Source organism: Diabrotica undecimpunctata, chromosome 6 (assembly GCF_040954645.1).
Source record: "Diabrotica undecimpunctata isolate CICGRU chromosome 6, icDiaUnde3, whole genome shotgun sequence".
NCBI lineage: Eukaryota > Metazoa > Arthropoda > Insecta > Coleoptera > Chrysomelidae > Diabrotica > Diabrotica undecimpunctata.
In genome coordinates this window covers 107,219,159-107,233,331 of record NC_092808.1, presented here as the reverse complement: position 1 = coordinate 107,233,331, position 14,173 = coordinate 107,219,159, and the positions used below count along the sequence as shown (strand labels likewise).

The 14,173-nt window shown below is 37.4% G+C and overlaps 1 protein-coding gene across 2 annotated transcripts in view; it reads left to right on the top strand.

The window, feature by feature from the left end:
* Positions 1-14,173, top strand: part of PolZ1 (DNA polymerase zeta catalytic subunit) — a 62,554-nt gene that overhangs the window by 18,481 nt on the left and 29,900 nt on the right. For both annotated transcript variants that reach the window (XM_072535080.1, XM_072535079.1), the window contains exons 6-7: positions 9,764-9,949; positions 10,160-10,389. In XM_072535080.1, coding sequence (XP_072391181.1) covers positions 9,764-9,949; positions 10,160-10,389 — 416 coding nt within the window. The remainder of the gene's footprint in view (positions 1-9,763; positions 9,950-10,159; positions 10,390-14,173) is intronic.

Sequence of the window (14,173 nt, the reverse complement as noted above, 5' to 3'; positions counted from 1 at the left end):
GTGGAGGTCCTGGGTAATAGAACCCCAACATGGTTTCCTAACCGGTTGCAAAACTCAGGACAGCGCATTGTCGCTATGATCCTGTTATCATGATGTGGCTTATCCGCGAACTAAAATTGCTTACTTGGGCCTCAAGTCTCCGCTCTGAGCCTAGGCTCAGTTCGGCGACTTGGTGCTCAAGGGGTTGGGCCCTACGTGCCCGGGTTTTGGGGTTTTTGTTAATTTTTTTGGTGGCTTACGCCGGTTTTTGTTAGTATTTTTTAATTTTTTTGGTGGCCGAGGCCGGTTTTTTGTGTTTTTTATAATTTTTTTTGTAGGTGGCCCTGAAACAAAAAATCAGAATTACTGTAAAGTCCATACTATAACATTGAAAATATATATATATATATAAACAATATAACAATATAGACTTTATCATCTATAGGCAACTGGGCCCACTCTGTGCTTTGCGATAGTCTTTGGTGTTTTGAGCTACGAACTGTCTTCTGTGTGCGTTGTTGTTATTTTTGAGGTGTTTTCTCTCTGGTGTTTTTGTTTTCTCTCTAGTATTTTATTTTTTCTCTCTCTGGTATTATTTTCTCTCTAGTACTTTTTATTTTATTCTACTATTTGTTGTTTTGGTCTTTTGTGCTTCCATCTGTGGAAAGCGTCATACCTCATCATCTCTCTAAGTATGTAGTTGGGGTGGTTCTCTATATCTGCAAACTTTGTCCTGGCTTTTTCTTTCATCGTGTCTGTCACTCTGATTTGTTGCAATTCTCTGAAGAGGAATCTTTCTGCAACGTATCTTGGTACGTTGACTGCTTCTCTAAGGCTGTTGTTGTGAGCCGCTTGTATTTTCTTTTTTGATGTTTTGCATACATGTCCCCAGGCGAGGGATGCATATGTCAGTATGGGCAGTATTATGCTGTTTATTAGTCTTATCTTAGTTTTTAGTCTGAGTTTACTTTTCCTCCCTGTTAGTCCTCTTACAGAAGCTCTTGCCATGTTTGCCTTTTGTACTGTGGCTTCTACGTGTTTGTTGAATGTTAGTCCTTTATCCATAATTACTCCGAGGTATTTGGCTTCGCTTTTCCACTCAATGGGATTGTCTTGCACAGTTACCTGTTCTTCTGGTTGCTGATGCCGCTTTTTGAAAAGTACAGCCTGTGTCTTATCGGAGTTTATTGCTATTTTCCATTTTAAACTCCATTCTTCTATGTCGTCTAGTGCTGTTTGGAGGTTATTCACCGCAGTGTCTATGTTTCTATGTTTGGCCGCTATCGCTGTGTCGTCGGCATATAGGCTTAATATTGTACCTGGTGTTCTAGGTATGTCTGCTGTGTATATTGAGTACAGTAGGGGTGACAGTACCGCTCCCTGTGGCACTCCAGCCTCCGGGTTCCCGAGTTCGGATAGGACTTGTCCTATCCGGACTCTGAAACGTCGGTTGCTCAAGTACGACGAGATCAGCCTTGTCATTGCTCCACTGTACCCGTATCTTCTCATTTTGTATATTAGTCCTTTATGCCAGACTCTGTCGAATGCTTTGCTTACGTCAAGGAAGGCTGCTCCTGTGTATTGTTTATCATTGAATCCAGCTGCTATGTACTCTGTTAGTCTGAGCACTTGTAGCTCACTGGAGTGTTCTGATCTGAAGCCGAATTGGGCTTCAGGTATTATTTCTAATCTATCTGTTTCCGCTTGTAATCTGCTGAGTATGATTCTCTCTACAATCTTACTGATTGCAGGTAGTAAGCTTATTGGCCTGTAATTTTGCGGGAATGTGCTGTCTTTTCCGGGCTTTGGTAACATTATGACATGGGCCTCTTTCCATCTGTTCGGGAATTTCTTGAATCTTAGCATTGCATTAATGATATTAGTTAAGTATACTATAGCTCTCGCTGGTAGGTATTTTAGTGCCCTATTAGTGATTTGGTCAGGTCCGGGTGCTTTTTTCGGCGAGCTGTTTTTGATCAGTTCGTTTATCTCCTCTGGTGTTGTATGAGGGATAATTTCGTTTGGATTATCAGGTCTTTCTCTTTGTCTTTCGACTTCTTCTATGAAGTCGATGTCTTCGTCTGGGTGGTAATTTAATGTACACTCTCTCTCGAGAGTACTCCTCATTACCTCTGCTTTTTCCTCTATGGTGTATACGATTCCATTTTCCCCGTGTAGTGGGGGGATTGGTTTTCTGTCGATTCTCAAAATCCTCTGGAGTCTCCAGAGGTTTTGCATGTGTGGTCCTTGTTCCTCCATATCTCTTAAGTGATTTTCCCAGCTTTCACTACGGTGTTGTTGTAGTGCTGTTTTGACCTCTCTGTTTAGTCTGTTTGATCTGTTTTTGTCTGCCTGATTCCTTGTTCTTCTTGCTGTCTGCTTTGCTCTGTTCTTTTCCCTTATCAAGTCTTTTATTGCTTGTGGTATATCCTTAAATCTTCCAGAATGCATTTCTACTTCCTCTTCTGTGGTGCTGTTTCTGAGCGCTTGTTGGATGATGTTTTCGAACTCTAGGACTTTGTCTTCTATTTCTCGTGGGGTTTCTATCACTGGAACTATATTTATTCCAGTGCTCACGAGTCTCTTAAAGTTTGTCCATTTTGTTTTCTTTTTAATTCTTCTGATTGTGCTTTCTTCCTCCCACGTACCTAGTTCTAATAGGATGGGATTGTGGTCGGTTGTGCCTTCGTTTAATGTTTGTAATTCTGTTTGTAGTCCTAGATTTTTTGCTACTACTATATCTATGTGTGTGGGAAGTCCGTTTCCTGGATAGTGAGTAGGGTCTGTTGGGCCCATTGCCATAATGTCTTCATTATTTTCGATGTAGGTATTTAATAGTCTTCCATTTCTGTTCGTAGCTCTGTCGTTCCAATTAGGGGATCTTGCGTTTAGGTCTCCTATTATTATTGAGGGTTCGTTATTTAAGAACGTGTTCAGGTCGTCGTCGATCAGTAGATCTTGTGGTCTCACGTAGGCGGAGGTAATGTTGACTTCTCCTTGCCTCATTTGTATTCTTACTGTTGTTGCTTGCATAGTATTTAGTTGCGGTGTTATTATTCTGATGTGTTCTATGCCTTTTTTCACTAAGATTGCTGTGCCACCTGATCTTGCTGTGTTGTCGTTCCTATATATGTCGTATCCTGGGAATTTTATACTTATGTTGCTTGTAAGTTTTGTTTCTTGTATTGCAACGACATCCATTTCGTATCTATTGACCAGTTCGTCCAGTATATTCTGGTTGGTCCTTATGCCTCCTGGATTCCAGGAGCCTATCCTCAAGTATCCCCTATTTGCTTGCACTAGTTCAGTGCTAGCTTTATATCTGCTATCGCCTCGTTGACTACTCTAGTTAGTAACTCTTTCACAGAGTTAACTAGGCCGTCTTGGTGTTGTCTTGAGATAAGGATGGTGTTTTCCTTATCTTGTGCTTTTGTTGTTGCTGCCTGGGCGTATGATGGGCCGCCGGGAGTGATTTGTGGCCTTCTTTGCGCCGTTGCGTTCTGTCTTTGTTGGGGCTGCTGTTGACGTCCCCATGTAGGGCATCTTGGGCATCCCCTGAAATTTGCTGGGTGCTGTCCTTGGCAATTTGCACATTTTGCCTTTTGATCTTTGGGCAATTGGCAGCTTTTGCTGGAGTGTTCCTCTCCGCATTTTACGCAGCGGGGTGCTTTAAAGCACGCTCTCTGCGCGTGATGGTAGCCCTGGCAGTTGAAGCACTGTGTGGGCCCTGTTGCTTTGCGTAGATCCTCTATTTTAATTTTCATGTGCATCAGGTTAGTGATGCCTTTTAGCTTTTCGGCGTCCTCCCTCTCCACCGTCATGACAAACATTGGTAAGTGTCTTCTGTCGCTTTTTCTTGAAGTCATGTTCTTAATCGACACGACTTCTATATCATACTCATCTCTGATGGCCTCGAACATCTCAGTCGTGTTCGTAGTTGGAGGTAACCCTCTCAAAACCATCCTTGGTTTGATGTCTTCTTCTAATGGGAATGCAATCCATTGAATTGGATTTTCTTCATTGAATTTTTCAATGATTTTCACCATTTTGCGATAGTCCTCGGGGTTCTTTGCTTGGATGAGTGTTTCTCTTCCACTTCTCGACAGCTTGTTCGCTGTGATGATTTGTTGTTTTTGTGCAATACTTAGTATTGCACCTGTGTATCTCACACTCTGTAATTTGATTACAGGTGGTTTTGCCCAAGTTTTCTTGGGAGCAACTTCAATGTCCATCTGTGACGGAGACGGAGGACGCCGATCAGCTTTAGCTTCACCTTCCTGATGTTGTTTCGGAGGGGTGAGGGGTGGGAAATCTTCTTTTCTTCCTTTTGTTGTTTTTTCTTCTTTTTGTGTATTTTTTGGGATTGTTCCTGTAGCTTCGGCTTGAGTATTCTTTGGAATGGCTCCTGTGGTTTTTTGCTTCTTTTTGCCCTGATTTTTAGGGTTTTCCTCCGGTTTTGCCTGATTTTTCAGGTTGTCTTCTTGTTTATTTTTCTGTGCCTGGTTTGCCAGGTTTTCCTCGGGATTTTTTGAGTTCAGTTGGTTGAACTTCTTGTCCATGTGTTCGATGATGGACTTTTGAGAGGCTACCATTGTGTCTTGGAGCTCTTGTATCTTTTTCCTTAAAGATGCAATTTCTGCATCTTTTTCTTTTAATAATGTCCTTAATGCAAGTAGTTCGGACTTGTCGTCCTCGCTACTTCTCTGTCTTGTCCTTTTTTGCGTTAGCCTTTTTGGCGTATCGTCGTCGGTAGTTTGTGGTTCTTCGCGGTTTCCCTCCGCTCTGTCTTTTGTCCTCTTCTTCTTGTTTTTGGGACGTTTGAATTCCCCTTCGTTTTCTTGTTTTTCGTCTTCTATCGGCAGTTCCTTGAATATTTCGTAGTTTGCGCTGTCATCATCCATGGGGGGTAGTGCGTCGTAGATGTTACAGTGGAGTTTCCTCTCACTGTAACCATATGGGGTGGGACTGGGGGGTGCCTTTCTGTCAGGCGGGGATCGAGAGCGATCCATTTTGGGGGACGGATATCTGAATGTGAATGAGGGCTTTTTTGTCATCCGTCTGGCCCGTTGCCAGCACGGTTTCTGGGTGCCACCCAGTGACCTCTTTCGCGGTAGTTCACGCTTTAGACAGAACTAAAGCGGGGATCCTCTTGAGTTTCTCAATTCTCTGACCCTGGGGCCGTGTCTGCCAGATATAGAGTTCTAAACAACTATATCCCACAGTGTCATCCCAACGGAGGCACAGAGAATATCCCGACGGGCAAGCCCGTATGCTTTTTCGCTTTCCTACGCCTCAATTTTGGCCTCCGTGAAGATCTGATTTAAAAAACAAATCTCCCCGGCTAACCTAGTTGTGACGTAGGATTTTGCCTCTCTTTTTCAGGCCTAGGCGCTGTTAACGCCAAGTCTCCGCTACCGTGCTTACATACACGGCACGAACTGATAAGTTCGGCTCGGACTTGGTCGCTGCAGCTCCTCGGCGGTGTCGCTAGTCGCTCTTCGGCACGTCTGCTGTGTTCGACTGCTGGAGTCGAACACATATACCATTATTTGTATACTACGGATAAATATATCGTAACTGTTAAATTTATTCCTGATTATCTCATAACTTTTGCTAACGCTAGGTTGAACAGCGTGCATGATAGCGCATATCTCTGGCGCAGTCCTCTGTTAGTTGTAAATGGTTATGAAAGATCTGAAAGTAGAAATAAGTAAAAAAGAAAGTAAATAATTAAAATATATTTTGAGAGATGGGTATTTCTGATTTTATGAAAATGAAATTTTTAGGGTTAGATATACTTAGGCACGTCTTGCATTGAGACTGTTGTCTTTTTTTAAGACACTTGGGCCAAAAATGTCAAAAGTGACTTAATTACTTCTTGTAACAAGCCACATTATACACTCAGATGCAAAAAAACGCAACGGAGAAAATTTTGGTCAAATTCAAAGTATTTCAGTTTTTCATCCTATTTTTAACCTTATTTTTAGCCCTATTTGGATGATCTTTTCATCACACTGTGTAAAAATTTATAAATTTTAATTTAGTATAGTGAGTTTTTTAATAAAATTTTGTATTCGACTTATACGGGGTTAATTAAAAGATGGTTTTTTATCCTAACTTTAAAACATCCTGTGGAGTAATTCCGTTAGCGGATTTTCGTAAAACCTTGTTTTTCGGTTGCAACCATGTCTTCTAAGTATTATGTTTTTTGTTTCATGTGAAAATATGGATTGGTTCATTCTTAGGAGCGAAATGATTCTGCTATCCACAATTTACGACTTTTTCTATTATTACCATTATCTTTTGTATTAATTTGTAATACGAAGATGGGGGCTTTGATGACTGATATCGAAGGAATGTCATATCGACATCCCAGAAGCACTGTATTTAAATAATGGTTAAAAGCAACGACATGATCTTGGTTTTAATGAACAATGATAACAATTTTTGCACAATTTTTGGAGTATACCGAATACCATGCACATGTGGAATGGTATATGTGGGAACCACAAAAAGACACACCAACACCAGGATAAATGAACATAAAAGCCATTGTCGTTTAGGACATATCGACAAATCTGCCGTTGCCGAACACGCTTTGGGAAGCGGAGAACATCGAATACTATTTGAAGAAACACAGATGCTGGACAAAACTTCACAGTACTACCCACGGTTATATCGGGAAGCGGTGGAAATATACAAGCACCCAAACAATTTCAATAGGATAGAAGAAGGACTAAAAATCAACAAAACATGGATACCAGTATTAAAATCCACAAACGCCCTTCCCGCCAAACACGGAGATAGAAAAGCTACTAAAAACAACGACACGCCCCCTCAAGCCGAAACCAGTGGAGGGGAGGCGAGTGGGAATTATAAATATTGCCTCCGTAGTACAACGCGTCGTCAGTTTCTGCTTACAAGCGAAGCATCAACATCTCCAGAAGATGCCAACCCCTAGTGTTGGCGAAACGTCGAGAACAAATCTCAACAGAAGACAACGGCCCAACAGCCCGAATAAACAGTTTAATAAGTTAGACGATGGCCGTGAAAGCCTAACGCAATTTAATGATAACAATAACAAAACATAAAAAAAACAACTTAAATGTAACTTAACCTAAGTACGCAAATAACAAAGAAAAACTACTAAAAAATAACAATACTTTGTATTGCCTCCTCTAGCCTCTATAACTGCCTGTACACGTCGTCTCATGCTGTCTACGAGGTTGCGAATATCATCTTGCTGGATGTTTTGCTATTCCTCTTCTAGAACCAAGCGAAGTTCGTTAATTGAGGCTGGTGCGACTTCGCGACCTCTAATATTTCTACCAAGCATGTCCCAAACGTGCTCTATTGGTTCAGATCTGGCGAACATGCTGGCCAGTTCATTTTATTAATACCAACTTCCTCTAAATATTACGTGACGCACATTGCAGAGTGCGGTCGCGTATTATCTTGCATTAATAGAAAATCATCGCTAATATATTGAGAAAAGGGTACTACGTGATTCGCTAAAATTTCCTTAATATACCGGTCTGTAGTCAACGAACCCTCAATAAATAAGAATTCGGTGTGCGCCTCTCGGGATATTCCTGCCCATACCATCAACGAATCCTCTCCATGGCTAACGCGGGGACTGAAAGCGCACTCCGCAAATCTCTCTCCAGTTCGACGCTATACTCTTTCTCTCCCATCTGATGAGTGAAGACAGGATCTCGACTCATCCGTAAAAAGAACATTACTCCATTGTCCTAAATTCCAATGTAAATGTTCCCTGGAAAATTGTAGTCTAGCCACTCTGCCGTGGAAGTAATTTGGGCCCAGTTGCTGATCTGCAACTTTGCAAACCAAATTCATGTAATCTTTGTAATCACGAATTGTAAATATTGTTATGTTTTTATTAATCTAATTTATTGTTTTTATTTATTATTAAAGGTTCTATTTATACTACACTTACAAATTTATTAAAGTCTTTATTACTAATTTATTTTACACCAATAATTATGTAATTGAACTTTGATCAAATAAAAGGCATATATCGATCACAGTTTAATTTAATCTTGCCCAAGTACTTTCGATCCCTACATCATCTTCAGGGGCATTTCGTCAATTGCGGCCTATCCGACAAGAACAAAATGTCATAAACATACAATTGTACATCACACTACACTACAAAAGGACAAACAAACACTTTAAAACTATTAAAGAAAAGCTACATTGCGTGCAGAAGCCGGAGACAGAATCTTTTTTTTTATATTTATTTACTATATATTTATATACTATATACTATATATATATATATATATATATATATATATATACTGTATAATATATATATATATATATATATATATATATATATATATATATATATATATATATATATATATTATACTATATACTATATATTTATTTATATTTATTTATCTTCTGCACGCAATGTAGCTTTTCTTCAATAATTTTAAAGTGTTTGGTTGTCCTTTTGTAGTGTAGTGTGATGTACAATTGTATGTTTATGACATTTTGTTCTTGTCGGATAGGCCGCAATTGACGAAATGCCCCCGATGATGGTCTAGGGATCGAAAGTACTTGAGCAAGATTAAATTAAACTGTGCTCGATATATGCCTTTTATTTGATCAAAGTTGATTTATTCGAGCATTCAACCTTATATTTAATTATATAATTATTGGTCATTTATTATAATACGTGCGTTACATTTTAAAACGCGACGCGTTCAAAAACTAACTGTCCCTTTACAACAGAATTCCTTCTTTAAATATAAAACCCCGCTATTCGAGAATTGCGGCGATCCCATCGAAGAGCCCAGAAGCTCAGAAGTCGCGGGTGACTCATCACAATTCAGGTAGACAGGTCTTTCAACTGAGCGCCGAAATATCTAGAATAGAAAAGATATTAGTAATAAATATGTTTACAGTTTTGAGTCATATGACATGTCATTATTTATCGTAACAATATACTTACATTATTGCCTCGAACCTCTTGAAGCTGATTTCTTGTTTGCACCGCTGTTAAATGACGATCTCGCAAAGTGTTGACTCGTATAAAACAATCATCTAAAGCGATAGTTTTGCTCTTCCTGCCACTTCCCACTTTACGCTTGTTTGTTCCAGTTTGTATAAAACGTTCCACTACTCTTTGGATGGTAGAGCGATGAGTGTGTAGTACTCTAGCCACATATTCATAATTTCGCCCATCTTCAACCAGAGCAACAGGTTTCTAACAATCTCCGGCACTAAGAACCATGATCAATCATAGGTAAACAAAATGTAAGTGTCAATATGACATAATGATAACAGTCACCAAAGCCACCTCGTCGTATTACAAAATAACTCCAAAATAATCATAATTAAAAAAGTTCTAAATTGTGGGTGGCAAATTCATTTTCTAAAAAAGGAACCAAGGTATATTTTGACATGAAACAAAAAACACAAAGCTTAGGAGACATGGTTGCAACCAAAAAATAGGGTTTTACGAAAATTCGCAATCGGAATTATTTCACAGGATGTTTCAAAGTTAATAAAACCACGTTTTAATTAACCCCGTACAATAAGTCAAATATAAAATTTTATCAAAAGCTGACCACACCAAATTAAAATTTATAAAGTTATAATTGTGCTAAAAAAATCATCAAATTAAGGCTAAAAATAAAAAAATTGAAATACTTTGAATTTGACCAAAATTTTCTCCGTTGCGTTTTCTTTGCATCTGATTGTATATAAATTTAATTAATTATTTAATTATTAATTTTCCTATATCCTACAGGACCACAAATTTCGATGAAAGATAAAAGTGCGTCAGTGGTTGAATCGCAGACACCCTTTTGTTTAAGTGAGACCTCTGTATCTTCTAATGATTTAGATGAGACAATAATACCTAAAGATTCAACCAAATTAAACATAAGTCTAGACGAAGAAGCTAACGAACTATATAAGGTTTTAAATGAATTAGGTAAGTAATTTTAAGAATTTTTAACTCTGGTAGAGTAGAATGATTCATGTAAATGCTCGTCCTGAATTACAAAGGCTAACTAAAGGACATAAATGAAAGAAATGGTTTGATAATGTGACAAATATTAATGAAAGTGAATGTAAAAGTAAAATGTAAAAATATGGTTAATTTTGCTTTATCTTTGATTTTGACAAATATTTCTTGTTTTAGGTGAAAATGTTAAAGAATTGGAAGATGATTCCATTTTAACTCCAGTATCTCACAAAAATGAAGACGATGAAGATGAAAATGAATTAGATTTTAGTTTATCTTTGGAATGTGTCACAACTCCTATAAAAGTTGTACCAGAAAAACGTGAAAGCGAAGGAAGTGATGATGATTTGTGGAATACTACACTCGTTCCACAATTGGACGGTGGTTACGATGGAGCAGATGATCCAGTAAGTAAATTCAATTTTGTTGTTTTTTAATTTAGTTAAGTTTTTCGTTTTACCAAATCAAAGGGTTCTTCTTAAATCACATGGACAGATTGCTAAGAATGTAGATGACGTTTTTGATGTATTTTAATACTTTGATTAACAGTGTTTATTTCCAGGTCTCTACAGTGCTCTTATAATACCATGTATTGACAGTGCTCCTTAATACTTGGTTATTGATAGTCCTTGCTTTAGCTACTACTTATCTGTATGACCTGTAAATTTTACCACTGGTTATCATTAATGTTAAATATATTTTTCTGAGATCGCAGGTTTTGTTACGGGTTATTTTCAGCGCTATGTTTGGTTTCAATATTTTACTTAAGTGTCTGGTATTTAGTGTAAGGAGTGTTAGTTTAACTTATAAAGGGAAAATTCCTAGTTTTTTGGCTGTATACCATAGTTAAAAAAACTTAGATGGGCAGGACACATAGCTAGAATGACGGATAGGCGAGGGACAAGGAGGTTATTGGAATAAAGACCAAGGGAAGACACGAGAAGCGTCGGTTGACGATTTAAGAAGACAAAATTAAAAATGGACGAGAATGGCGCAAAATAGACGGGGTTGAAAGCACGAGGAAGAGGCCTATGTTGAGCAGTGGACTTTCGAGGCTGGATGATGAGCAGTGTTATACTATCTGTAAATTGTCCCTCCTCTTCAATAAATGTAGCTTTGAACATGACTCTTGGAGTACCTTCAATGTCATAGTCAGGTTAGCCATCTGTACCATTAGGTCTTATCATTGAAACTTTCGGCTGTTTGACAATAAATAGGTGTTAAGATGTCTAGGAGAGTAGCGTGAAACTCCATTTGACATTATTTAGCTCCCCGTTGGCGCTTCAGACAGCGCAATCAGATATCAACGAACTGTATTATGAAAGTTCGATAGTTATTTGGGGCAAGGAAATTCAAATAAAATTGACATATTACCGTTTTAGCCACCAGTGTGAAAGCAATATACGAGCCCTAACAACTATATGTTGGAACAAGCAGTTATTTTGCGAAGAAAATACCAATTTACCGAAATTCTTTAATTTATTTTTTTTTTAATTGTAAATATGAAATTGGCAACACTTTTTATCATAACATACAGAAGTTAAAACACTTCACAATTGTATTTAGGTATATAAAAATTTTATATACCTAGATACAATTGTGAAGTGTTTTAACTTCTGTATGTTTTTTAAACGATGGCATACAGCCAACTACTGGGATTTTCCCATTAATTTTTTTTACTTTTTATGATGTATGGAATTACTTTTACAGTTTAATTATATATTTTATCTTGATTATTATTTAATTAATTATTTGATAGCCAAAAATGCTGACAACTAAATATTGGAACAAGAGGTTTTTAATAAATTAAAATAAAAGTCATTAAGTCATAATGTCGCCTTTAGCTTAAATAACAACCTGAACTTTATTAGGGATTGTATCAACTAGACCTTCACAGAATTCAGGGGTGAAACTATCCCATATTTCTTGTAATTTAGCACGAAGTTTTGGCAACGTTCGCTGAGGGTTATTTCTTAGGCGTGGTTTCATTTTGTGTCAAAGTGTCTTTATTGGATTAAGATCCGGGCTGCTAGAAGGATGTGGCAAAAGTTTACTCTCATGTTCTCCCATCCATTTTTTGGTAGTTTTAGCCGTATGGCATGAGGCTCCGTCCTGCTGAAAGATAAAATCTCTGGATGGATATAACTTTGCCGCACTTTGTAGAAACGAATGTTCAAGAATATCTTGATATTTGGCTGCGTTTACTATGCCTTCAATAAAATGTAAACTTCCCAACCCTTTGGACGACATACAACCCCACACCATGATGCTCTGTGGAAACTTTACAGTTCTTTTCAGACAATCCTTATGGAATGCTTCTGTTTTTTCCCGAATCACACGCTTTCGATAATCTCCGACACATACATCAAATTTGCTTTCGTCGCTATAGATAACTTTGTCCCAGTTATGTTTGGTCCACGAAAGTTTTGATTTTCCCTAAATGTGATGACTCATTTTTTGAGTTTCCGTCAACAATGGTTTTTCTTTGGCCTACTCGAATAAATCAAAAAATAGAAAATTTAAATCCCAAAAAACCTATCAAACATACCTTATACAAACTAAGACTGCTTTTGTGGATATATTTGCGACATGATTCTCTGGAAACATTCATCCCAGTTTCTCTATTCCTTCTAGCAGTTACGTCTGGTAGTGTATTTCTTCTTCCCGACTTACGTATTCTAATTATAATAAACGCTTTACATTCCTTTAAGAAACAGCTTTTGGGTGGCTTGAGTTTTTGCCGCAAACATCAATACTGGCAGTTTGTCCATATTTCTTAACTATAATAAACACAATAGTTGTTGTGACAGTCAATTCACTGGAAATTTCACGCATTGTTTTCCCGTCATGGTACTGATGAATAATAGTTTCTCGAACTTTTAGATCAGTAGGTTTTCCACGTGCCATTATTATATTTTACTCGTAATAAAACTGACTGTTGTCGTTATTCAAACTCAAATGAAGCGTGACAATTATTGTTGACAAATCACTACCTACTCGTAAGTTTGATTTCAAAGCCTTCTTTGTGCCATGCTGATAAAATTTAAGAAACGGGGAAAAGCAAAAAATGTTCCAATATTTACTTGTCAGCAGTTTTTGTTTATCAAACAATTAATTAAATAGTAATCAATATAAAATATATATTAAAGCCGCCAAAAAAATTCGATACATGATAAAAAATGTTGTTAATTTTATATTTACGAATAAAAAAAAATAAATAAAAGAATTTTGGTAAATTGGCTTTATATTCGCAAAATAACTGCTTGTTCCAACATACAGTTGTTATGGCTCATATAAAGAATGAATATGAAAAGAGATTATCGTCTTTATCTTCAGAGAGATCTTTTTTACGTGGAATCTTTCTTTCCAGGCATCTACGATGGGGACTCTGGTGGGGCAGCTTTATTTTGTAACATTTCAGTCTGTTTTTTGCAGTTTTTTTTTGTGCGAGAGAGAGCAAAAAAAGTATCTTTTTTCCTTTCTGCATCTGAATTTCTTAAAATCATCAACAAGTAGTTTTTCAAATTTTATATTTTGCTTCATAGTTGTCCTCCTGTTTCTGGAGGAATACACAAAAATTAAACATTTAAAATATTAGATTTTCTACATTCCCCCTTCCAATTTAAATTAATGCCTGAAACGTCTATTTGACAGTAGAATTATATGCAATATTACAAACCTTTATTCATATTAACGCCTTAAACAAATCTCTCTCTCTCTCTCTCTCTCTCTCTCTCTCTCTCTCTCTCTCTCTCTCTCTCTCGTTATCACATATTCTCTAATCTCTCTGGCAACAATTAGTCAATTATATTCAACTCACCCCGTAGTCTTCTTAATTGAAAGAATAACCAGTTGCTATACAAGAAATCTACTCTGAGATCAAATTTGTGAAGAAATTGAAGAAGCTGGCTTCAACGCAAGAGAAGCTACCAAATATAATAATGCTATGACAATTTTAAAAGTGATATTCCGTGATCTGCGACAGTTTTCAAAGAATAAATGATCGGTGCGTGGCAAAATAGTCACGTGTCTTAATCAGTTTTCATAGCTACAACCTGGAAACGCTCAGAACATGTTGCAAAAAGTGTTGTTTTACTTGTTATAGAGAAGATTTTATGTTTATAACAATTTTAGTAGTATATCTTTCGTTTTTTGGCGTTATATCATCTTTAGGTTATAACATTTGTAATA